The sequence below is a fragment of the Chiloscyllium punctatum genome, chromosome 11, assembly GCF_047496795.1.
Source record: "Chiloscyllium punctatum isolate Juve2018m chromosome 11, sChiPun1.3, whole genome shotgun sequence".
In the NCBI taxonomy this organism is placed as follows: domain Eukaryota; kingdom Metazoa; phylum Chordata; class Chondrichthyes; order Orectolobiformes; family Hemiscylliidae; genus Chiloscyllium; species Chiloscyllium punctatum.
Window position 1 is genome coordinate 32,062,800 of NC_092749.1, and position 23,948 is coordinate 32,086,747.

At 41.6% G+C, this 23,948-nt stretch overlaps 1 protein-coding gene across 1 annotated transcript in view; it reads left to right on the plus strand.

Moving 5' to 3' along the window:
* LOC140482871 (ALK tyrosine kinase receptor-like) overlaps window positions 1-23,948 on the plus strand; it is a 1,059,465-nt gene that overhangs the window by 712,460 nt on the left and 323,057 nt on the right. Inside the window, exon 10 of the mRNA XM_072580591.1 lies at window positions 15,035-15,129. Within this exon, the coding sequence (XP_072436692.1) occupies window positions 15,035-15,129 (95 nt within the window). The remainder of the gene's footprint in view (window positions 1-15,034; window positions 15,130-23,948) is intronic.

The window sequence follows — 23,948 nt, forward strand, 5'->3', positions numbered from 1 at the left end:
CCCCAGCCTGTTCAGCCTTTCCCTGTACCTCAAATCCTCCAATGCTGGCAACATCCTTGTAAATCTTTTCTGAACCCTTTCAGGTTTCACAACACCTTTCCAATAAGAAGGAGACCAGAACTGCACACAATATTCCAACAGTGGCCTAACCAATGTCCTGTACAGCCGCAACATGACCTCCAACTCCTGTACTCAATACTCTGACCAAGAAAAGAAAACATACCAAACACCTTCTTCACTATCCTATCTACCTGTGACCCCACTTTCAAGGAACTATGAACTTGCTCTCCTAGGTCTCTTTGTTCAGCAACACTCCCTTGGACCTTACCATTAAGTGTATAAGTCCTGCTTTCCCAAAATGCAGCACCTCACATTTATCTGAATTAAACTCCATCTGCCACTTCTCAGCCCATTGGCACTTCTGGTCAAGATCCCATTGTAATCTGAGGTAACCTCCTTCACTGTCCACTGCACCTCCAATTTTGGTGTCATCTGCAAACTTCACTAACTGTACCTCTTATGCTCACATCCAAATCATTTATATAAGGACCCAGCACCGAACCTTGTGTCACTCCACTGGTCACAGGCCTCCAGCCTGAAAAACAACCCTCCACCACCACCCTCTGTCTTCTATCTTTTGAGTCTGTTCTGTATTCATATGGCTGGTTCTCCCTGTATTCCGTGAGATCTAACCTTGCTAATCAGTCTCCCATGGGGAACCTTGTTGAACACTTCACTGAAGTCCATATAGATTACATTTACCGCTCTGCCCTCATCAATCCTCTTTGTTACTTCTTCAAAAAACTCAATCAAATTTGTGAGACATGATTTCCCATGCACAAAGCCATGTTGACTATCCCTAATCAGTCCTTGCCTTTCCAAATACATGCTGAAAATGTGTTGCTGGAAAAGCGCAGCAGGTCAGGCAGCATCCAAGGAGCAGGAGAATTGACGTTTCGGGCATGAGCCCTTCTTCTTCCTTTCCAAATACACGTACATCCTGTCCCTCATGATTCCCTCCAACAACTTGCCCACGACCGACGTCAGACTCACTGGTCTATAGTTCCCTGGCGTATCCTTACCTACCTTCTTAAACAGTGGCACCACATTAGCCAGTCTTCCGGCGCCTAAACTGTGACTAACGATGATACAAATATCTCAGCAAGATGCCCAGCAATCACTTCTCTAGCTTCCCACAGAGTTCTTGGGTACACCTGATCAGATCCTGGAGATTTATCCACCTTTATGCGTTTCAAGACATCCAGCACTTCCTCTTGTGTAATGTGGACATTTTGCAAGATGTCACCATCTATTTCCCTACAGTCTATATCTTCCACATCCTTTTCCACAGTAAATACTGATGCAAAATGCTCATTTGGTATCTCCCCCATTTTCTGCAGTTCCACACAAAGGCCGCCTTGCTGATCTTTGAGGACCCTATTCTCTCCCTAGTTATCCTTTTAGTCCTTAATGTATTTGTAAAAACCCTTTGGATTCTCCTTAATTCTAATTGTCAAAGCTATCTCACGTCCCCTTTTTGCCCTCCTGATTTCCCTCTTAAGTATACTCCTACTGCATTTCTACTCTTCTAAGGATTCCCTCGATCTATTCTGTCTATACCTTACATATGCTTCCTTCTTTTTCTTAACCAAACCCTCAATTTCTTTAGTCATCCAGCCATTCCTTTCACCCTGACAGAAATATACTTTCTCTGGATTCTTGTTATCTCATTTCTGAAGGCTTCCCATTTTCCAGCCGTCCCTTTACCTGCGAACATCTGTCCCTGATCAGCTTTTGAAAGTTCTTGCCTAATACCGTCAAAATTGCCCTTTCTCTAATTTAGAACTTCCGTTTTTGGATCTGGTCTTAGCAATACATGAGAATCCTTTCTTTTCGGTTAGAGGAGGAGGGTGGGTAGGAGAAGCCGCTGCCCAAATATATACCTGAAATTCCCGAGGTAAGTTTTTATATTTAAACCTTACCTTCCCACTGGGCCACTGGTCCTCGCTGTTGCTCCTCCAACTCCAAATGCCACTGAAAAAAATGAAGAAGACTGAACTCCCAGCTGGAAGCTTTCCAAAGGGTTACATCCTGACCCCTTGCTTTTCAGTAGTGTGCCTGACAACTTAGTTTGATTGGGGAAGTTGGCAATTGGCAGGCCATCTCCCTGTTCCTCATCCAATTAGGGACAAGCAGCAGGCTGCAAAGGCTGGAGGGGCAGTCACTGCTCCCATAACAAAGAGCAATCAGCAGCCCCTCTTGTAAAAGCCATGTGCTGCTGGTGTGAATGGAGCAGGAGATAGCAGCATAAGATGGAGGCACAATAAAGCTGGTGGAAATATGCTGCTCGTTCCTTCCACCCATTACTATCTCGCAGATTTATCAGTCCATGAGATGCATCCATTTCAAGGATATACACATTATTGGCCTGAAGATATGAGAGTTTGTTCCTTTTGGAGTTAAAGCTTCATATTCATCATGTGGTGCTCTGACATCTCACTCTTGCTATCCCTCCTGCACATAAGTGAATTACAAACAAAGCAAGAAGTCCCATATGCCTGCATAAAATGGCTGTCCCTTTGAGTAGTCCTGCTATTTGGACAAATATTTGCCTGAATTATCCGCCCACCACTTCCTGACATGTCACTGTTACAGTTTCAATGTAAGAAGTGCTTTTTATTCTTCATGTCCTGGCATCCCCTGCTACTGCCTGACTCTATAATTGCCTCCACAGAGCCCTCTAAATTCTATCCAATGTGTCCTAAAATTACAGCTGCTGCTGTTTTCAGGGTCCTCATTCCTGTGGCAATATCAGACTGTAGTTCCCATGTCTAGGTAAGCCCTGTCACTGAACTGGCTGTGCTATGGTCGCCGTTGGGATCATTTGAAGTCCTGAAGCTCCAAATCCATTTGGCTGATAGTTCAGCCGCACCTAACTGACAGTCTTAATGTTTTATGCAACTCTCTGATGACTACGTTGTGAGGTTGTATACAGACAATACCACAGTAATTGAAAGAGAAAACCTTTGCATAGCTGAACACTGGGAATGCTCGAAACACACACGCACAGCAAGGACACTCAGCATTCTTGGAGAGAACTGGTTTCATATTTCACACTCAGTCCTTGCTTGGAGCTAAAACCTGAAATGTGAATAAATATTCTAATTGGATTAAAATGAAGATGAGGAGGAGGGAAACAAATTAACAGAGAGGGAGCATTAGGGGAATTAATCAACCTGTTGAAATGAAAACTAAGACGTTTGTCTGAACTGGTTTTCACATCAGACAATAGTAGGAAGTATTAAATAAATTATTGGCAGAAGAGAACTGAATAATCTGTCAATAACTCAGCTAAAATAACAGCTGTACCAAGGAGAAGATGAGGGACAGCAAAATCATGGAAGTTCCGCACATTAGATCTGAAATCATTAAAACAAGTGATGGCAAAACCTGACTGAAAACAACAAATGCTTGAGGTCACAGTGGGTCAAGCAGCGCCCATAGAGAGAGAGTTTGGAGTCTAGATGACTCTTTTCTCCTGGTGGCAAGATATGTTGGGGATATGGCTTTATTCGAGCCTCTGCTTTATTTGCAGTGAATGGGCGAGACTAGTGAGTAGATTGCTGTCTGTCTACAGAAGGCCCTTCATCAGAATACAGTATAAACAGTGAACATCAAGCTTCTAGTTCATTTGCCAGAAATTAAAATGAGTGTCAATTAATGAGACTGGAATGTGTTTCCTGTCATTTGCTTGCTAGCAGCTCAAAGTTAAGATCACAACTTGTAAAGTTATGTGCACGCCTAAGTTATATAAAATTGCATTTGATTGCACAAGGTTTTAAATTACACAAAAATAATGGACCGGGATGACCATTCAATATATCTTAATTCTTCCAGAGAGATCTTATTACTACCCCATTGTACCTTTCTGTTGTTTTTTGATATAATTTACCAGTTTGCCTCCTCTATTCTGCATGGAAATATATTCCATATGTTGATGACACAATGAACTGTATGAGAGATTACCAAGTGTTTTGTAGTCGTTTACATCTGCTAAAATAGATCATATTCCACAAATCAGTCACTTTTATTTATTTTTATTTTATTAGTTCACATAATTTTGATTTAGATGATGCAAAAGTTAATTGAGGACAATTTTGTAACTGGCTGGGAACACCAATGACAAATACATATTTTATTTTACTGCCAGTACAAATAGTGCAATACATGAAATTAAGTCCAGTAGTAAATATATCAGTGTTGTACAGTTTTGAAGGCTTAGTCATGCTATGGAGATTCCTGTAACATAAAAATGTTTTTGGCAAAATTATGACTGATTTGTATGAATGTGAGATTACAAACAATGGAAACTGGTCCTTATCAAAAGGCCAGGAATATTACCCAGCTCTGCTTGAAGTCTCTAATTGTGCAGATTATTGAGAACTGTTACGCAAACTGCTCTTTCTTTCAGAATATATTAGATTAGATTCCCTACAGTGTGGAAACAGGCCCTTCAGCCCAACCAGTCCATACCGACCCTCCAAAGAGTAACTCACCCAGACCCATTTCCCCTCTGACTAATGCACCTAACACTATGGGCAATTTAGCATGACCAATTCACCTGACCTGCACATCTTTTGGACTGTGGGAGGAAACCGGAGCACCCGAAGGAAACCCACGCAGACACTGGGAGAATGTGCAAGCTCCACACAGAGAGTCGCCCGAGGCTGGAATCAAATCTGGGACCCTGGTGCTGTGAGGCAGCAGTGCTAACCACTGAGCCACCGTGCTTCTGGAACCCCATTGTAAGTGGGTTACTTTGAGCTTCATGAGCAATGCAGAGGAGGACTCTGAGTGTAGGTGATGGGAAATAGCTGGCAGGAATCTTGCAAACTCCTTTGGCACAATAGGATTACCAGTTTCAACATTGAAACTTTGGACCATGTTTTGCTCTCAAGTTTGGAACGTGAACTCAGGAAAACTCCTGAACGAGAAAGGAGTGCACCAAAGTTTTCCATTTTCATTCTGGGAGGGGTGTGAGTGTTCACTGGAGTCAGGCCTGTAAAGAATTTGGAGGCAGCTACAGGGCTGCCAGCTGGGGGGGCTGGGTGGTTAGATGACCACAATCAGTTGGAATGCAATCATTCTAGCCCTCACCTCTCACACCATCCTCTGAAGTCATCTATGCCAACTTATGCCACACCATGCCCCCACTCACCTCCATGGCCCATCATGCCCTTTGTGTCAACCTGTGCCTCTCTACGCATGCCTAAGTCCCTTTTTAGCCTCTATGCCAACACATACCAAGCCAAGACTTTCTGCTCATCCCCTTTGCCCTTTATATTAGTGTAAACATTGCACCACCTAATGGGCACACATTTACCTCCACCCGTTACCGTTTTCCCTTAACCTTCCTTTCCAATTCACTCAGTGTCCTCCATGGAGAGACATCAGCAGCCATATTGAGATGAAATAAAAATATAATTCTGTCTGTTGCAGACTTTACTATATTTGAAAAAATATTCACATTTCTAACACTTCAATCCCTTCAAATACTTAAACCATTATAAAAGCAAACTTTCCTTCAAGCACTTAGTTTGCTATGAATACATAAATCTGTATTCATACTCACATACAAAAGACAGCTAACAACTTGGCATTGTCAATAAAATTGTGAACTGGAAGGAGATTATCTTCCCTTGTGATAGAAAGAGGAAGTCTGCTGCTATGACAAAGATGGCCTGGTTACAAGTAGCTGAGGTAGTCAGTATCAATATTTTACCCAGTCTCTGGATCCAAGCAGTGACTTAATTAATTAACCAGGTCAGAAAAGGTAAATGCAGTTGGGTAATCATCTCCATCCTACAGTATGCAATGTCTCTGTTTGCCCATTGTGATGACTGTGACAGGAGGAATGTGATGATAATCAAGCCCCACTATTCCATGAATAATTATAAATGTCTTAACATTTACTAAAATTTCAAAATAATCTGGTTATTATGAGCAAACCTTATTCATTAAGCAAGTGGCAAATTCTAGTTAGCAATCAAGCTATGATGCAGAATCTGAATTATATTCCCTTAATGCCACACATAAATACACTTATAGAGCGGAAAAAAAATGTGTCTCTGCACAGATAATGGTTTCTTTTTATCAGACAATATGTAAAAGATACCCCATTAATCAAGGATCTGGAAACATGGGATAAAATGTGTTTATTTTTCGCATCCACTGGATTTCCAGTAGAGAAATCTGAATTTCTGACTCCTGTAGATTGATGGTAAATGTCCAGTCCTGCATCCAGTCATCTTGGATTTGTGTCATTGGGAATTGTTCACAGACTGCACCTTCAAATTTTACCAGGTGGACTGAAATTCTGATATTTGAAAATTCTACTATGTTTTCAGAACCTTACACTGAGAAACAAAGTTTAATGAAACAGATTTGCAGCTTCTGTCTTGTCTTTTTTACTCTGACTGCTGAGTCTGTAGAACAAAACTTTAAGTCCATTGTGGGTTGCTGGACAATCATAATGCCCTCTAGTCATCTCAAAAGAATTTGTTCAGTAACTAAATAATTTAAGGCAATAAATAATAATCACCTCTTATCTCTTGAAAGCTTTGCTTAGCTGTTTCTCCAAAATCACTTAATTTTCAGTAAAAGAAAAGCAGGTAATCTACATCAGACATTAAACTTGAATAAGTAAACCCCTTTTCAATTCAGAATAGAATTAAAACTTAGATATTATTTAAAAATTCAGAACTTTTGACATAGGCCTTACATATAAATATGCACTCCCAAAAATGTCCCTCACCACAGTGTCTTCTCAAGTACATTCCCATCATAACACTATTCAAAACCACTTCCGTTTGAAGAGCACCCAGTTTTCATTTTCTGTGCAGTTTCTCACTTCCCCATTGCACCATCTCTGCAATTCATCCCAATCCTTTTACAATGTGTTGCATTCTCTGGATATTCGTCCGCACTAAATGTACAGTATCTGTCAGTGAAGACACATCTCATATTAATGGATAGATTGTTCTCCACTTGCAGGAGAAGCAAACTCAAAAGGGGAAAGAGGACCAGGGGTCGGCCATCACAGATAATAGAGCTGATATTATCAGAAGAGGAGGTCAGTGGTGTGTTTGCAGCCCTGGCCTTCGTAAATGGATTATGTTGGACCTCATAGCCGCCTCGAGTCAGAATTTAATTTCTATCAACCACATATAAGGTTCAGTCCTGGTGACCTGCTTCCACGAACAAGTGAAACATAATCATCTTAATTATGCTTATTAACACTATTTCAACATCAGCTGTCACTGTCCATATCCGTCATCTCTCTTCTCCATGGCCTTCATGTGTAAATGGTAGCCTGCGGAATTTCAAGGTGATGATTCCTCAGAGAAGCTAATTGCTCTGAAGGTTGAATCATCACAGTATATTAGCAGGCAGCAGTGCCATTTTCTTAAAAATTATTTCATGGGACATGGGTGTTACTACCGAGGTCAGTAGTTATTTCCCATCCCATCCCTAGGCACTTCTCTATTGCACTGCCTCTGTCAATGGCATTTTCTGCCATATATCATTCAAAATTAATGAAAAGACTGGTCAACACTTTGGTGCATGCAGAAGGTCATATCTATATTTGGATGTTCTAGTAATTTTGGCAAATGTCAAGTTTATACTCAGGGGCTGTAAGCTTTGTCAACCTGCAAAGATCACTTTGCACTTATGTGCATTCTTCAGGAGCTCTTCAACACTATACGTCTGCAGTTTGTTGAGTAAATCTTTCTGGAAAGCTTCCTTAGGCTGGATGCAATCAACAACAAAACAGTTCTGTTTACTAGCTGTCTATCTGAAAATCACAGAATGATCCTTTTTCTCTGCACCTGCTCATGAAGTGACTTATGGATTCTGAAGGCTTCTGTCTAATTGGCATGAATTCTAGTCAATGTATTTGCAAATTTGATTTGGCTTTGAATTGCTCTTTGAAAGTTGTCTGTATCTTTTGGAGATCCTTTCCCTCTGACTGGTAGTGCTAGTGTGTTAGGTCTATGTAAACCTTCATTTCAAATATGAAGCAAATTGCAACAGTTTACTTTTCTGTGTTGAACACACCCGAATCTAGGAACCATAGCTCTAGATGCTGTTTAAGCATATTACATTATGTTAGGTTGTCTGCTGTACCCTAATTGAAAGTGGAGAATTTTGTGGACATTCTGACAATATGCCTTTGACTTTCCCCTGAGTGCTATTAATCTGGCGCAAACCCTGATCTGTTGCGTTTCTCAAATAAGTTAGCGCTGGCCTCTCAATGAGGATTTACCAGCTAAACCAGTAAGCTGTGTTTTCAACACATCCCAAAGCTGTAGCGATTAAAGGCTTTGCAATTGTCTCATGGACTTTAGTATGACTTAAGACTAGGAGAAAGTGAGGACTGCAGATGCTGGTGATCAGAGTTGAAAAGTGTGGTGCTGGAAGAGCTCAGCAGGTCAGGCAGCATCCAAGGACCAGGAGAATTGATGCTTTGGGCTATGTATTTCACCTGTAGATTAACTGGTTTTCTGACTATTCAAGCACAATAGGCCTCATTGGGACAATATTTTCCACTACTGTTAGCCATGTCATGTTAGTGATAATGGTCTAGTTATCAAGCCTGGAAGTGAAATTTGGAAACTCAGCCACTCAGAAAGAAAAAATGGTAGAATGTGCGCATGATACATTGTGGTCCAACTCGTCTTGTATGTCTCAAAATGAAGCTCCAGAATGACGAGTGCATTCGTTTCCAGATATGATGTCTGTTTCCTGGTGTTTCCCTCTGGGAGAGGTAAGATCTGAGTCAGGTTGTTACTGAGAACTCCTCAGTGCTGGCTACTGATATCATTCATGGTCAGACCATTGTAAGCTGCCAGATCAGGCAGGGTGATGGGAGGCAGTGGGTAGCTTAAAACATACCAGATGACTATTCCTGACACGATGCAGTTCTGGTCTTGGATTTGATCCCTGCATTGGTGTAACAAACCTAGAATGAAAATTTAATTCCTGGTGACTGAGCAGAGAGGTGCCTTGCTGTTCAAGCTTCAAGCTACTAAACAAAACAATTTAAGATGCCCCACATCCATTTCAATGAATAGCAGGGGTAAACTGAGACTTAGCCATGTGTTTAACTCTACATGTACTTAGATGCCTGGTATATGGAAACACAAAATGTCCATCTAGCACCTTGTATGATTCTTAGAGCTGTACAATTGCAAATAACTCCTATCAAAGCCAAGAATGCAGCTTCTTTAGCTCTTTGCTGGATGTGAAGAATATGGAACAATTTGGCAAGCACACTCTCTGTAGAGTGAAACTTTATTGTAGAAACTTCAAAACTACTTCCCTGCGTAAAAACTGAGGGCACAGAAGAAGAGGCGAAGGATATCTGAAACTACATTGGTGTAAAATGTGTTTGTGGCAAATTCAGAGACAAAATTTAAAAGTGTTTGACTTCCACCCCATGCCAGCAAAACTGGAAATGATAAGTTCATCCAGATTTATAAAATCATAAATTGAACATCTTGCCTGTCACATCTGTTGGTGCAAACAGTTCTTGACTGACCTCCAATATCTACAGTCAGTACGAAAACAATTCTGTAATTCAGAAGGTGAATATCACATTAAAGAAAAATGAATTGAGTCTAATGATCAAACTGTACAGCTGGCTTGTGCATAAAGATGTAAATAAGGCAATGCTCAAAATGCTCAGTGAATGACTTATGGGTTCCAGATGAAGAGTGTTATGGCTCAGTGCTCTTGACCTTCTCATGAGTTTCGGTTGATCAACACTTCTTTTTCTTTTCTCTGTTAGGGCCAAATGCCTGGTTAGTAAAAGTTACTTTTCTCCCTGGCCTATTGGCTAAAAATTCCCCCCACCTCCCCCATGCTTTTCCCACCCCTTATCTCTGCCTAGAAAAGCCTGGGAACACCATGTTGGTTCCCTGGAGAATCCCGATGTGATTCAAGTGCTTCAATGTAGGCACTTAACTGGTCAGCTTTAGGCCTTGCATGCAATCAGGATCCCGAGGGGTGGAACCCTTTCCCTCAAGAGCACCCATGGCCTTACTTCCACTCCTATGTCTTATGGTCTTATGGTCTTATTAAGAGATAACTACTATTGGTTATGCTCCAGGGCTCAGTCTGAAATTTGGCATTGATTCCCCAGACAAAGGTTAAGTGATCTTGGCTGAGGATTGCCAGGAAGAAGGCACCAGAGAGCTGACGGTAACAGAGACTAGAGGTAAGACAGGCAGTCACTTTCCTGTCACAACATACCTTCATCTGATACTGATTGCCTGTCACTGTGACCTCCCCTACACTGCAAGGCCACAGGCAAGGTCAAAGGCTTTGCTGGGTGACCTTCAGGAGACACCGAGAGCCAGTACTGAGTAGACTCAGGGATCATTGGCAGCAAGAGCTAGCAGGCAGGATTCCTACATCCAGCCTAACCCTCCACTGGTTAATTGGAGCAGTTTCACTAACAGTATCTGATTGCTTTGCCAATCCTCCCAATGTGTCCACTGCAGTAAGCTCCATAAAATTGAGCCTATTATTTGTGGCAAGAGAGATATGAGGAAAGAAATGAATTTAATCCCACACCTCCATATGTGAAACCAGCCACAAAGAGCATTTTTTTGTGAATAATATGAGAGTCCTTTAAACAGTCCTTTCGGGAAACAGTCTCAGCTTAGCACCTCTCCATAGTGAAACAGCTGACATTAATAATAAAGTCTATGTATACATGTAGGAAGTGGTTTGCATTTCTTAGCTGTGCTACACTTGAGTGTTCAAATGCAACCTTCATGTACCTTGTTGACTCATGATGCATTAAATGATTTGAGTGCAACAAATAGCTCAGTTCTAGAGTTTGCAGATGATACCAAAACTGCAAGAAGACATTAGAAAGCTACCAAGATGCCAATTGAATTGTGAATAAACTTTGCAGAGTCTCTGTATAACAGAATTGTTATGATGCAGATGGAGGTCATTTCATCCATCATATCTATACTGTCTCTTCAAATGAGCATCACTACCTAGTGCCAACCTCCTGCCTTTTCCACATACTCTTGCAAACTGTTTCTGTCCAAATAATCATCCTATGCCCTCCTAAATGGCTCAATTTAAGTTACCTTCACCAGATTTCCAGGCAGTGCTTTCCACTCTTACTGTGTGGAAAAGATTTTTCTCATATCACCCTCACTTCCTTTGCACATCACCCTCTCATTTGCATTCATTGTCCGAGTGAGAACAGCTTCTCCCATGGACCTGTTTGTATGGTAGCAGGGAACGTAGCTTTCAGGACCTTACCGCAATGCAGTAAAAAGACTGGCCCATCCCAGACAAGGAAGTGACAGTCTTTGGCTGAGCCCCAAACGTCCACAGCTTTTCAAGGTCACAGCCATTTGAAATATCCTGAAGCTCAGCTGTCTTCCAATTTCCATGCTGCTGCTGCTCAGGATACAATTTATAAGAGCACGAGGACAGGTGAATACTCACATCAGGGGTTACACATCAGTAACTCTTAACTGTTCTTGTTAAAAAATGTACACAGTTTAAATTGTGAGGAGTGCAGAGGCCTGTATTGCAAAGCAGCTCTAAGCACTGCATGCAATGGGCGTGTTGCTTGGACATGCTGTTTGCCTTCTTGATGATATTTCTGTTGGCATCGTAATTGTTGTTGTAGAGTCTGTGTATGCCTGTTGCTTAGTAGCAGGAGGTATTGGTGATATGTGAAGGGCATTCCTTGTTTCACAGTGGCTAGTCTGTGACATTGGCATCTTGACTGGACTAAAGTTGGCATGGGGTCTAGTGTTGAATGGATGGATGATGTCCGTTGCCAGGGCATCAGGTACAGACTTGCATGTTGCACAGCCTATTGTCATAAACAAGCTGGTTGCTGAAGGGGTGGAACCCCTGTACACTCAGGAAGATGCCAATATGGTAATGGAGAGCACCTGTGTGTATTCAGAGACTTGGATCAATGGGAAGCCTACAATCTGTGCAAAGGCAAGTGCCCTCTTGTCCTGTGTTACTCTGCTTATTGGAAATGTGTTGTTAGTGTACCTCCCATATAACAAGCCTCAGAAATCTCACAGCAAATTAGAAGGATTCTATTGCATAAAGTTTTAGGGCCACAGTAACCTTGACAACCAGAGACAGTGTCATGCCTGTTGCGGATTTGAGTTGTTGCTGTGAAAAGTGATGCCACACTTTAGCAATATCTCCAAATGATTCTCCTCAAGCCTGTGAAGCAGAAGGAATGATTGTGCACTCCGCTGGTATTCTACCAGTGTCCACTCAATATTTCATGCCCCAATAAACATCAGTTAGCATTGTAATGTTGCCACTGCTAAGGACCGTCACACAAGCGATTGGGTGCCTGGCACCTTCATCAGGCAGTCAACATCTGTCACTATATTGCAACTACCATATAGTACTACTGGCAGCACAGTGGCATTGTTTCTTTCATAGGCTTCATACTTAAAACATATGGGGAACTAGAACACTCATTAGCTCATGTACCATCAACTCACTGACCTTTCATCACAAGTTGGAGGGCTTGTACATCTGATCGCTTTTCCCCAAATGCTTAAATGGGACAATGGCACAATTGTGAAGGCTGAATTTAGGATGAAAACCCATGGGCATCTCAGGCAAAAAAAAAAATAATCCTTCATTGGTTTCCATCAACTGCAGTTCTTTGATGAAACTGAACTGCCTTTCATTCAAAACATTTAACTCCTAACACGCTCCATGCCACATTCTTCTTACTAACAATGTACATGGAAAATCACAGCTCTCGAGATTGACATCACAATCTGTACCAATCATTGTAGGCTTCTCGTGCATCTACCCACACAAAAGTCTCTGAATGCTTCTCTCCTGCAAGAGTTGAATGTGCACAATAAACACAAGCATTCCCTGATAGGGGTTGTGAGGGGAGGGGGATTTGCCTGTCATAAGGCTCCTGACCTTATGGTTTGAGGAATTGGCCAGTAAGCTGGCAGGCGAGCAAGGGGAACATGCCTATGCTGAAGGGAAGATTGTATATCAGTGGCTATCTGGTAAAAAGCCTCCAAACTGCTACTCCCCACTGCACATCAAACACCAGTCTTCATGAAATCTTGCGTTAGGGCAGAAATTCGAAATAACCATGGATACTGGAAATCAGAATCCAAAACTAAAACAGAAATCGCTGGAAAAACTCAGCAGGTCAGGCAACATCTGTGGCCAGAAATCAGAATGAACATTTTGGGTCTAGTGACCCTTCTTCATAAGTGAAGAACAGAAGAGTTCTGAAGAAGTATCATTTACAAATTCATATGTTTTCTACATAATTTCTGGTTCACACTCCTGAAACAGGACAAAAAAAAAGCCCCAGCATAGACCAATCTCTAACAGCCATTTAAACCACACCTCTAACTAGAGAGGTGGTGCAGGAGGGAGGGCTTTACATTCTTGGTCTGGATGAAATGGGACCTGTACAAGTTTGTGGGGTGATGTCCTAGTGTTGTTGGGGAGGATTTATACAAACACATCTGGAGTGTAGAAACAGGGAGAGAATATTAGAAAGTAATACTAGGGTACACGAAATGCAGGTAGCATTGGTACACAACAGGCTGATAGAATTTAAATGGAGAATAGGAAAAGGGAGAAAGGATTTAAATAAATCAGGGTTCCACTACACGTATGTGAGTAAGATTGGAGAATTTCAGGCACAGAATGCCTGGTGGGATTATGTTGTCACGGCAGCAATGGAAGATCTGAATGTTAAATATTTCTGGTTACAAGGTATTCATAAAGTGTAGGAAAGGATATAAAGCAGAAAAGGTGATGATTTTGGTTAAGGAAAGCATTGCAGTACAGGAGAAAAAGAATGCTTCAGAAGGATCAAGGTTGGAATCAATTTAGTTCAAGCTAAGAAGTAAGAAAGATATAAATGCATTGTTCATTTTAATATATAGACCACCAACAAGAATATAGAGGAACAAATCTACAAGGAAATTAAAAATGAGCTTCCAAAAAGCATTCAATACAAGTGCCACACAAGAGAAAAGCTATAAGTTGTGCATTAAAAGGGACAGTAACAACATGGACACAAAATTAACTAAAGAATAGGCAAAAGAGAGTCATGGTTATAGATCTTGATGTGCAGGGAGCAGTTTAAAATGTTAAGAGATGACCACAATAATCACCACTTTTGGTAAATCTTAAGTGCTCATCATCTCATGGTTAAATGAATTATAAGATATATTGGTTAGTATTAGGAGTTGCTAGATCTTATTCACCTATGTTCTGTCACAAGTGTTTCTCTTCATTGCTAAGTCCTTAACAATGTGCTCACACGATCGTATCTGTTTCAACTTTCTCAGTTCAGCGTGTTTGCACTGTGCAGGAACCTGTACAGATGATTCTACCCATTGCTATTAAGTAGAATATGGGTAAAGGACAAGGAACTGGAACTGGGATGAACTGAGCAAAAGTTTTAGGCCAAATTTGTTTTTTGTGGTTCCTTTATTTTAAATTGGCAGGCTGTAGGTTGACTTACAGGAAGCCTCATAGTGAATTCCGGGAATGATTATAAATATTGCAAAAAGACCAAACAAAAGTTCTGTTCATGTGTTTCTAAAGCAAATAAAATTCTGCAGCATAAACTGTAACATTTAGTATGCATTTTAAAGCCTGCATTTTGCAAGATTAATTGGATAATTCCTGTTTTTTTTAAACCATTGTCACCATATAATAACCTTTGATTTGTTCGTTTATTCCTGTTATCCATTAGAATGTGAATAGTTATTTTTCTAAATCATTATTTGCTCAGTCTGATCCACATGGACTGAATTGAGAGACGGAATTGATTTTCTTTTGCATTTTCCATTGTGGTGATCCTCAAGTGGTCCTTCTTTTTTGAAGAAGAGGCAGCTGACCTTTAAAGACCTTTGTGCGACCTGAGGTTTTACTGCAGATTTCATCCAGATAATTGTTGGTTTCACAGGTTCTGGCTTCAGCTGAACACTGTATGGACTGATGACTCAACTGCAATCATTGCTCTGGATAATGTAACTCTCAGCCTTGACTGTTATCTATCAAGTGAGTATAATCATTGCACTTGTCTGTCACTTTCTTTTCTGTTTTATAATACTAGATCTTTAACAAGTTATGGTGTCAGAATGTAACCTTTCTGAATAAGTAAAGTGGTGGCTTCAGCTTTTGACATATCCCAGGGTTGTTTCTGTACTTGGAGGCGAATAGAATTACATCTCTCAAAGTTTATTTATGATTCACATTTTGAATGTGCTTTTGATATTAGTTAAACATGCATGTGATTGCAAATAGCCAAGGAGAGAACCTGGATGTGGCAGTGAATTAGAACACCACTTTATCTCTGAGAATTTATTTTTTGCAATGGACTTGTAGTTTCTCTGTCCTATGTAGATGGCTATAGGAACAGGAGTAGACCATTCAGCCCCTCAGGCCGGCTGCAACATTCAGTCAGATCATGGCTGATCATTTACCTCAAAGCAATTTTCCCACACTAACTCCATTTATGTATGGAGGTATCTTGAGGTTCAAGCCCATAGCTTCCTGAAAGAGGCCACACTAATTAGATCGGATGGTAAAAAAGGCGTGCTTGCCTTTCCTAGTCAGGGAATTAAGTACAAGAGTCAGGAAATCATGTTGCAGCTTTATAAGACTGTGGTAAGGCCACACTTAGAGTATTGTGTTCAGTGCTGGTTGCCACATTGCAGGAAGGATGTGGAGGCTTTGGAGAGGGTGCAGAAGAAGTTTACCAGGACGCTGCCTGGATTAGAGGGTATCAGCAATAAGGAGAGGCTAGAAAAACTCAGGTTGTTTTCTCTGGAGCAGTGGAGGCTGAGGGGAGATTTGATAGAAGTCTATAAAATTATGAGATGCATAGATAGAGTTGATGGTCAGAATCTTTTTCCCAGAGTTGAAATGTCTAATATTGGGGGGGCATGCATTTAAGGTAAGGTGAGGGGGGATATTTAAAGGAGATATGAGGGGCAAGTACTTTATACAGAGAATGGTAGGAATCTAGAATGCACTGCTAGTAGTTTTTGGGAAGGCAGATATGTTAGGAGTATTTAAGGACTTTTAGATAAGCACATGAATATGTAAGAAATGGACCAAAGGTAGACAAAAGGGTTTAGTTAGATCTTGTCCAACAGGAGTATGGAGTTAATTGGAAAGGTAAGCAGCAGGATAGCATGTGTGTAAGTGGGTTTAAGCTCGAGGCAGATTAGGAATGCAGCAAAAAGGAAGGATAACTTTGGACATCTTATGATTTCAAATATCTCCAATAATGGTAAGAAAGTTAGCATTAAGGCACTTTCCAAATACTACAAGCATTCAGATAATAGAGAAGATGAATTAACGGCAGAAATGATCGTGAATGATTATGATGTGATAGGCATCACAGAGACGTGGTTGCAGGGGGTTCAGGACTGGCAGTTAAACAACCAAGGATTTACAACTTATGGAAAAGACAGGGATGTGGGCAGAGGGGGTAGGGTTGCCTTGTTAGGTAAGAATGAAGTTACATCTATAGCACTAAATGACATAGAGTCAGATGATGTGGAGTCTGTGTTGGTGGAATTGAGGAACCACAAAGGCAAAAAAAAACCATAATGGGAGTTACGTACAGGCCGCAGAAAATGGGGGAGATACTAAATGAGTATTTTGCATCAGTATTTACTGTGGAAAAGGATGTGGAAGATATCGACTGTAAGGAAATAGATGGTGACATCTTGCAAAATGTCCATATTACACAAGAGGAAGTGCTGGAAGTCTTGAAACACATAAAGATGGATAAATCTCCAGGACCTGATCAGGTGAACCCTAGAACTCTGTGGGAAGCTAGAGAAGTGATTGCTGGGCATCTTGCTGAGATATTTGTATCATCGATAGTCACAGTTTAGGTGCCGGAAAACTGGCTAATGTGGTGCCACTGTTTAAGAAGGTTGGTAAGGATACGCCAGGGAACTATAGACCAGTCAGCCTGACGTCAGTCGTGGGCAAGTTGTTGGAGGGAATCATGAGGGACAGGACGTACGTATATTTGGAAAGGAAGAAGAAGGGCTCATGCCCGAAATGTCAATTCTCTTGCTCCTTGGATGCTGCCTGATCCGCTGCGCTTTTCCAGCAACACATTTTCAGCATGTATTTGGAAAGGCAAGGACTGATTCAGGATAGTCAACATGGCTTTGTGCATGGGAAATCAGGTCTCACAAACTTGATTGAGTTTTTTGAAGAAGTAACAAAGAGGATTGATGAGGGCAGAGCAGTAGATGTAATCTATATGGACTTCCAAGATTCCCCATGGGAGACTGGTTAGCAAGGTTAGATCTCACAGAATATAGGGAGAACTAGCCATATGAATACAGAACAGACTCAAAAGGTAGAAGACAGAGGGTGGTGGTGGAGGGTTGTTTTTCAGACTGGAGGCCTGTGACCAGTGGAGTGACACAAGGATCGGTGCTGGGTCCTCTACTTTTTGTCTTTTACATAAATGATTTGGATGTGAGCATAAGAGGTACAGTTAGTAAGTTTGCAGATGACACCAAAATTGGAGGTGCAGTGAACAGCGAAGAGGTTTACCTCAGATGATAACAGGATCTTGATCAGATGGGCCAATGGGCTGAGAAGTGGCAGATGGAGTTTAATTCAGATAAATGCGAGGTGCTGCATTTTGGGAAAGCAAATCTTAGCAGGACTTATACACTTAATGGTAAGGTCCAAGGGAGTGTTGCTGAAAAAAGAGACCTTGGAGTGCAGGGTCATAGCTCCTGGAAAGTGGAGTCACAGGTAGATAGGATAGTGAAGAAGGCATTTGGTATGTTTTCTTTTCTTGGTCAGAGTATTGAGTACAGGAGTTGGAGGTCATGTTGCGGCTGTACAGGACATTGGTTAGGCCACTGTTGGAATATTGTGTGCAGTTCTGGTCTCCTTCTTATCGGAAAGATGTTGTGAAACGTGAAAGGGTTCAGAAAAGATTTACAAGGATGTTGCCAGCGTTGGAGGATTTGAGTTACAGGGAGAGGCTGAACAGGCTGGGGCTGTTTTCCCTGTAGCATCGAAGATTGAGGGGTAACCTTGTAGAGGTTTACAAAATAATAACGGGTATGGATAGGATAAATAGACAAAGTCTTTTCCCTTGGGTCGGGGAGTCCATAACTAGAGGGCATAGGTTTAGGGTGAGAGGGGAAAGATATAAAAGAGACCTAAGGGGCAACTTTTTCACACAGAGGGTGGTACCTGTATGGAATGAGCTGCCAAAGGAAGTAGTGGAGGCTGGTACAATTGTAACATTTAAAAGGCATTTGGATGGGTATATGAAAAGGAAGGGTTTGGAGGGATATGGGCTAGGTGCTGGCAGGTGGGACTAGATTGGGTTGGGATATCTGGTCAGCATGGACAGGTTGGACTGAAAGGTCTGTTTCCATGCTGTACATCTCTATGACTCTAAGTAATTCAAATTTGGTTAGTGATGAGGAACAACAGGATGTGACTGTAAGTGAGGCAGGTAGGGGGATTCTGAGATCAGGAGTGGAGGAGCCTCAGCCCTTGACCTTGTCCAACAGGTATGAGATTTTTGCTCCCTGTATGGATGAGGAAAAGGGCTGTGGACAGGATGAGCCAGCTGACCACGGCACCATGGTGCAGAAGGCCATTTAAGAGGGGGAAGCAAAAAGACAAAAAGCTGTTATAGGGGATTCTATAATTAGGGGGACAGACAGTATCCTTTGTGAGCTGGATCGAGAGTCCCACATGGTGTGTTGCCTGCCCAGTACCAGGGTGCAGGACATCTCCGACCGGCTTGAAAGGATATTAGACTGGGAGAGAGAGGATCCAATTGTTGTAGTCCACACTGGCACAAACAATATAGGCAAGGCTAGGAAGAAGGACCTGTTTGGGGAGTATCAAGCACTAGGAAGGAAATTGAAGAACAGTCCTTGAGGGTCATAATCTCTGGATTACTACCTGAGCCATGTGCTAATTGGCATCGGGATAAGAAAATTAGGGAAGTAAACACGTGGCTACGAGATTGGTTTGGGAAAGACGGATTCCATTTCATGGGATATTGTCATCAGTTTGGGAACTGGGGCGATCTGTACTGATGGGACAGTCTCCACTTGAACCAATGAGGAACCAGTGTTCTGGCGAAAACTGGTGGTCACTAGAACTTTAAACTTGTGAGTCGGGGGGAAGGGAAAAGGAAAGGGAAAGTAACAGGGAGTATGGTATCAAGTAGAAAGATAAGCAGCAGTTAGCATGTGTGCAGGGTTTAAGTCCGAGGCAGACTAGGAATGAAGCAAAAAGGAAGGATAACTTTGGACACACTAATAGAAGTGATGGAAATCATGAGGATAAGAAAATTAGCATTAAGGTGCTTTATCTGAATGCTCGAAGCATTTGTAATAGAGTAGATGAATTAATGACATGAATCATCGTGAATGATGATGATGTCTTAGGCATCACAGAGATGTGGTTGCAGGGGGGCCAGGACTGGCAGTTAAACATCCAAGGGTTTACAACATATCGAAAAGACAGGGAGATGGGCAGAGGTGGCAGGGTTGCCTTGTTAGTTAAGAATGAAATTAAATCTATGGCACTGTATGACATAGGGTCAGATGATGTGGAGTCTGTGTGGGTGGAGTTGAGGAACCACAAAGACAAAAAACCATAATGGGAGTTATGTACAGACCACCCAGTAGTGGTCAGGACCAGGGGCGCGAGATGTACCAGGAAATAGATAGGGCATGTCAGAAAGGCAAGATCATGGTGATCATGGGGGACTTCAACATGCAGGTGGACTGGGTGAATAATGTTGCCGGTGGATCCAAAGAAAGGGAATTCATGGAATGCCTACAGGATGGCTTTTTGGAACAGCTTGTGATGGAGCCCACAAGGGAGCAGGCTATTCTGGACTTAGTACTATGTAATGAACCAGACTTTATAAAGGATCTTAAAGTAATGGAACACTTAGGAGACAGTGATCATAATATAGCAGTGTTCAATCTGCAGTTTGATAGAGAGAAGGCAAAATCAGATGTAATGGTCTTACAGTTTAATAAAGGTAATTACAGGGGCATGAGAGAGGAACTGACGAAAATTGACTGGAAGCATAGCCTAGCAGGGAAGACAGTAGAGTAACAATGGCAGGGGTTTCTGGGTGTAATTGAGGACACAGTACAGACGTTCATTCCAAAGAAAAGAATGATTATCCAGGGGAATGGGCGTGGAGTATAAGACAGCCATGGCTGACAAAGAAAATCAGAAAACGTATCAAAAAAAAGAGAGAGTCTATAAAGTGGCCAAGAGCACTGGGACATCAGAAGATTGGGAAGACTACAGAAACAAACAGAGGATAACAAAGAGAGAAATAAGGAAGGGGAGGATCAAATATGAAGGTAGGCTAGCCAGTAATATTAGAAATGATAGTAAAAGTTTCTTTAAATACATAAGAAACAAAAGAGAGGGAAAAGTAGAAATTGGGCCACTCCAAATTGGTGCAGGAGGGCGAGTAATGGGTGATAAGGAAATAGCTGAAGAACTTAATAAGTACTTTGTGTCAGTCTTCACAGTGGAAGACATGAGTAATATCCCAACAATTAAGGAGAGTCAGAGGGCAGAGTTGAGAATGATAGCCATTACAAAAGAGAAAATGCAAGAAAAGCTAATAGGTCAAAAATTGAGAAATCTCCTGGCCCCGAAGGGCTACATCCTAGAGTTCTGAGGGAGGTGGCTGAGGAAATAGCAGAGGCATTGGTTGTGATCTTTCAAAAGTCACTGGAGTCAGTGAAAGTCCCAGATTATTGAAAAATCACTGTTGTAACCCCCTTGTTCAAGATAGGATCAAGACAAAAGTTGGAAAATTATAAACTGATTAGCCTAACCTCGGTTGTTGGTAAAATTCTAGAATCCCTCATTAAGGATGAGATTTCTACATTCTTGGAGGTGCAGGGTCAGATTAGAACACGTCAGCATGGATTTAGTAAGGGGTGGTCATGCCTGACAAACCTGTTAGAATTCTTTGAAGAGATAACATGTATGTTAGACCACGGAAACTCAGTGGATATTATCTATCTAAATTTCCAAAGGCCTTTGATAAGGTGCCACACAGGAAGCTGCTGAGTAAGGTGAGGGCCCATGGTGTTCGAGGTGAGCTACTGGCATGGATTGAGGATTGGCTGTCTGACAGAAGGCAGAGAATTGGGATTAAAGGTTCTTTTTCAGAATGGCAGCCAGTGACAATGGTGTCCCGCAGGGTTCGGTGTTGGAGCCGCAGCTGTTCACTTTATATATTAATGATCTGGGTGAAAGGACTGGGGGCATTATGGTGAAGTTTGCCGATGATACAAAGTTTGGTTTTTGACAGACAGTTTGTACTGAGGAGGTGGGGAGGCTGCAGAAAGATTTAGACAGTTTAGGAGAGTGGTCCAGGAAATGGCTGATGAAATTCAACATGAGCAAATGTGAGGTCTTGCACTTTGAAAAAAAAGAATACAGACATGGATTATTTTCGAAACGGTGAGAAAATTAATAAAGCCAAAATACAAAGGGATCTGGGAGTGCTAGTCCAGGATTCTCTGAAGGCAAAGTACATGATTAAGAAAGCAAATGTAATGTTGTAATTTATCTCAAGAGGGTGGAAATATAAAAGCAGCGATGTGCTTCTGAGACTTTATAAAGATCTAGTTAGGCCCCATTTAGAATATTGGCTGTGGAGTATGTCCAGTGGAGATTCACACGGATGATCCCTGGATGAATGGCTAAGGATCCTGGGATTGTATTCATTAGAGTTTAGAAGGTTGAGGAGAGATATAATAGACACTTACAAGATAATGCATGGCTTAGAAAGGGTGTTCACCGGGGAGTTGTTTCTGTCAGGTGGGGAGTCTAGGACCCGTGGGCACAGCCTTATAATTAGAGGGGATCAATTTAGAATGGAAATGAGGAGACTTTTCTTCAGCCAGAGAGTGGTGGGCCTGTGGAATTAATTGTCACAGCCCGCAGTGGGGTGTTAAATGTCTTCAAGGCAGAGATTGATAAATTCTTGATCTCACAAGGAATTAAGGGATTCAGGGAGAGAACGGGTAAGTGGGGTTGAAATGTCCATCAGCCATGATTAAATGGCAGAGTGGACTTGATGGGCCGAATGGCCTAACTTCCACTCCTATGGTCTTATGGTCTTTTATTTCAATTAGGCGTCATGTTCGGCTCAACATCGAGGGCTGAAGGGTCTGTTCCTGTGCTGTACTGTTCTATGTTCTATGTTTTATTTCTGGATGTCATTATTCTCTGGAACTCCTTTGATTTCTGTCTTGAACATGCTCAACTATTAAGCCACAATTCCAAAGGTTCCCCACCCTCTGAGAGATGAAATTCCTTTTCTTCTCAGTCTTAAATGGCCCAATCCTTATCTTCAGATTATGTTCTCTGTTTTAGATTCTCCATATTGGGGAACATTGTATTTATATATACCCTGTAAGAATTTTGTAAGTTTCAATGAGGTCACCTGTCAGTTTTTGAAACTTTAGGGGCTATGGAACCAGTCTTGTCAACCTGTCTTCATAAAACAATTGTTCCATCCCAGGATTAGTCTAGTGAAACTCCATTGTACTCTTGTTTAATTAATAAGTGCCAATTCATATAAGAGGGCCAAATCTATACACAGGTGAGGTCCCACCAAGGCCCTGTACAACTGCAACAGGACATCTTTACTCCTGAACTCAAATCCTCTTGCAATGACAGCCAATGTACCAATTACCTTCTGAATTGCTTGCTGTAGCTGCATTCTAACTGTTAGTGAGTCATAAACAAGGACACCCAAATCTCTTTAGACACCAGCATTTTCCATTCTTTCAGCATCTAAGAAACCTCTGCCTTTGTGTTTTTTTCATCAAAACAAATAACTTCACATTTACTCACTTACTACAGTCTCATCCATTTATTTAGCCTGTCCATGTCCTCTTGAAGCCTTCACACTACTTTGGTTCCAATTCAATTTGGTGATGCCAGCAAATTTGGAAATATTACAATTGGTCCGAGATCCACGTGATGGATATTGTACTGATCCTTGCGATATTAGTCACAACCTGCCATCCTGAAGGTGATCCATTTATTCCCACTCTCCACTTTCTGTCTATTAACCAGTTCTCAATCCATGCCAGTTATTCTCCCCAATCCCATGGGCTGTAATTTTATTTACCAACCTGATGTATGAGACGTTATCAAAGCCTTATGAAAATTCATACACACCACATCCTTCATTAATGCCACAAATACTATCTTGTCAAACATAATTTTCCTTTCATATATGCATGTTGACTGCCCAATTTTATCATTTCTTTCTAAATACCCAGTTATCACATCTTTTATAACTTTGTCTATTACAGATGTTGGACTAGCAGGTACGCAGTTCTCCACTCTTCTTCTTCCACCCATCTTAAACAGTGGGGGTATATTTGCTACTTTCTAATCCACAGGCAACTTTCAAACATCTATATAATTTTGATATATAACCACCAATGCATCCATTAATTCAATTGCCCAAGGAATTTATTAATTTTCAATCCAGGTAGCTTTCAAGTACTGCAAATTTCTTTTAGTTCCTCAGTTTCACAAGTAAAAGTTGCATGGTTTTGTCATCCACTTCACAGCAGAGTACTGGGAGTTGCGGGGTTGGTGAGGTGGTAATCTGACAGGGGAGGGGATGAATGTGGAGCAGACAGGGGAGGTGGTGGGTACAGCAGTGGGATAGCTGTTGGGACAATGTGTGGGGATGCTGACAAGTCAGGTTTTCAGGTCCAGCAAAGAAAGGGTGTTGGGTCTAGCTGTTGGGTGAGATGGGGGTCAGCTGGAGTTGGGTGGGGGTTGCTGACTTC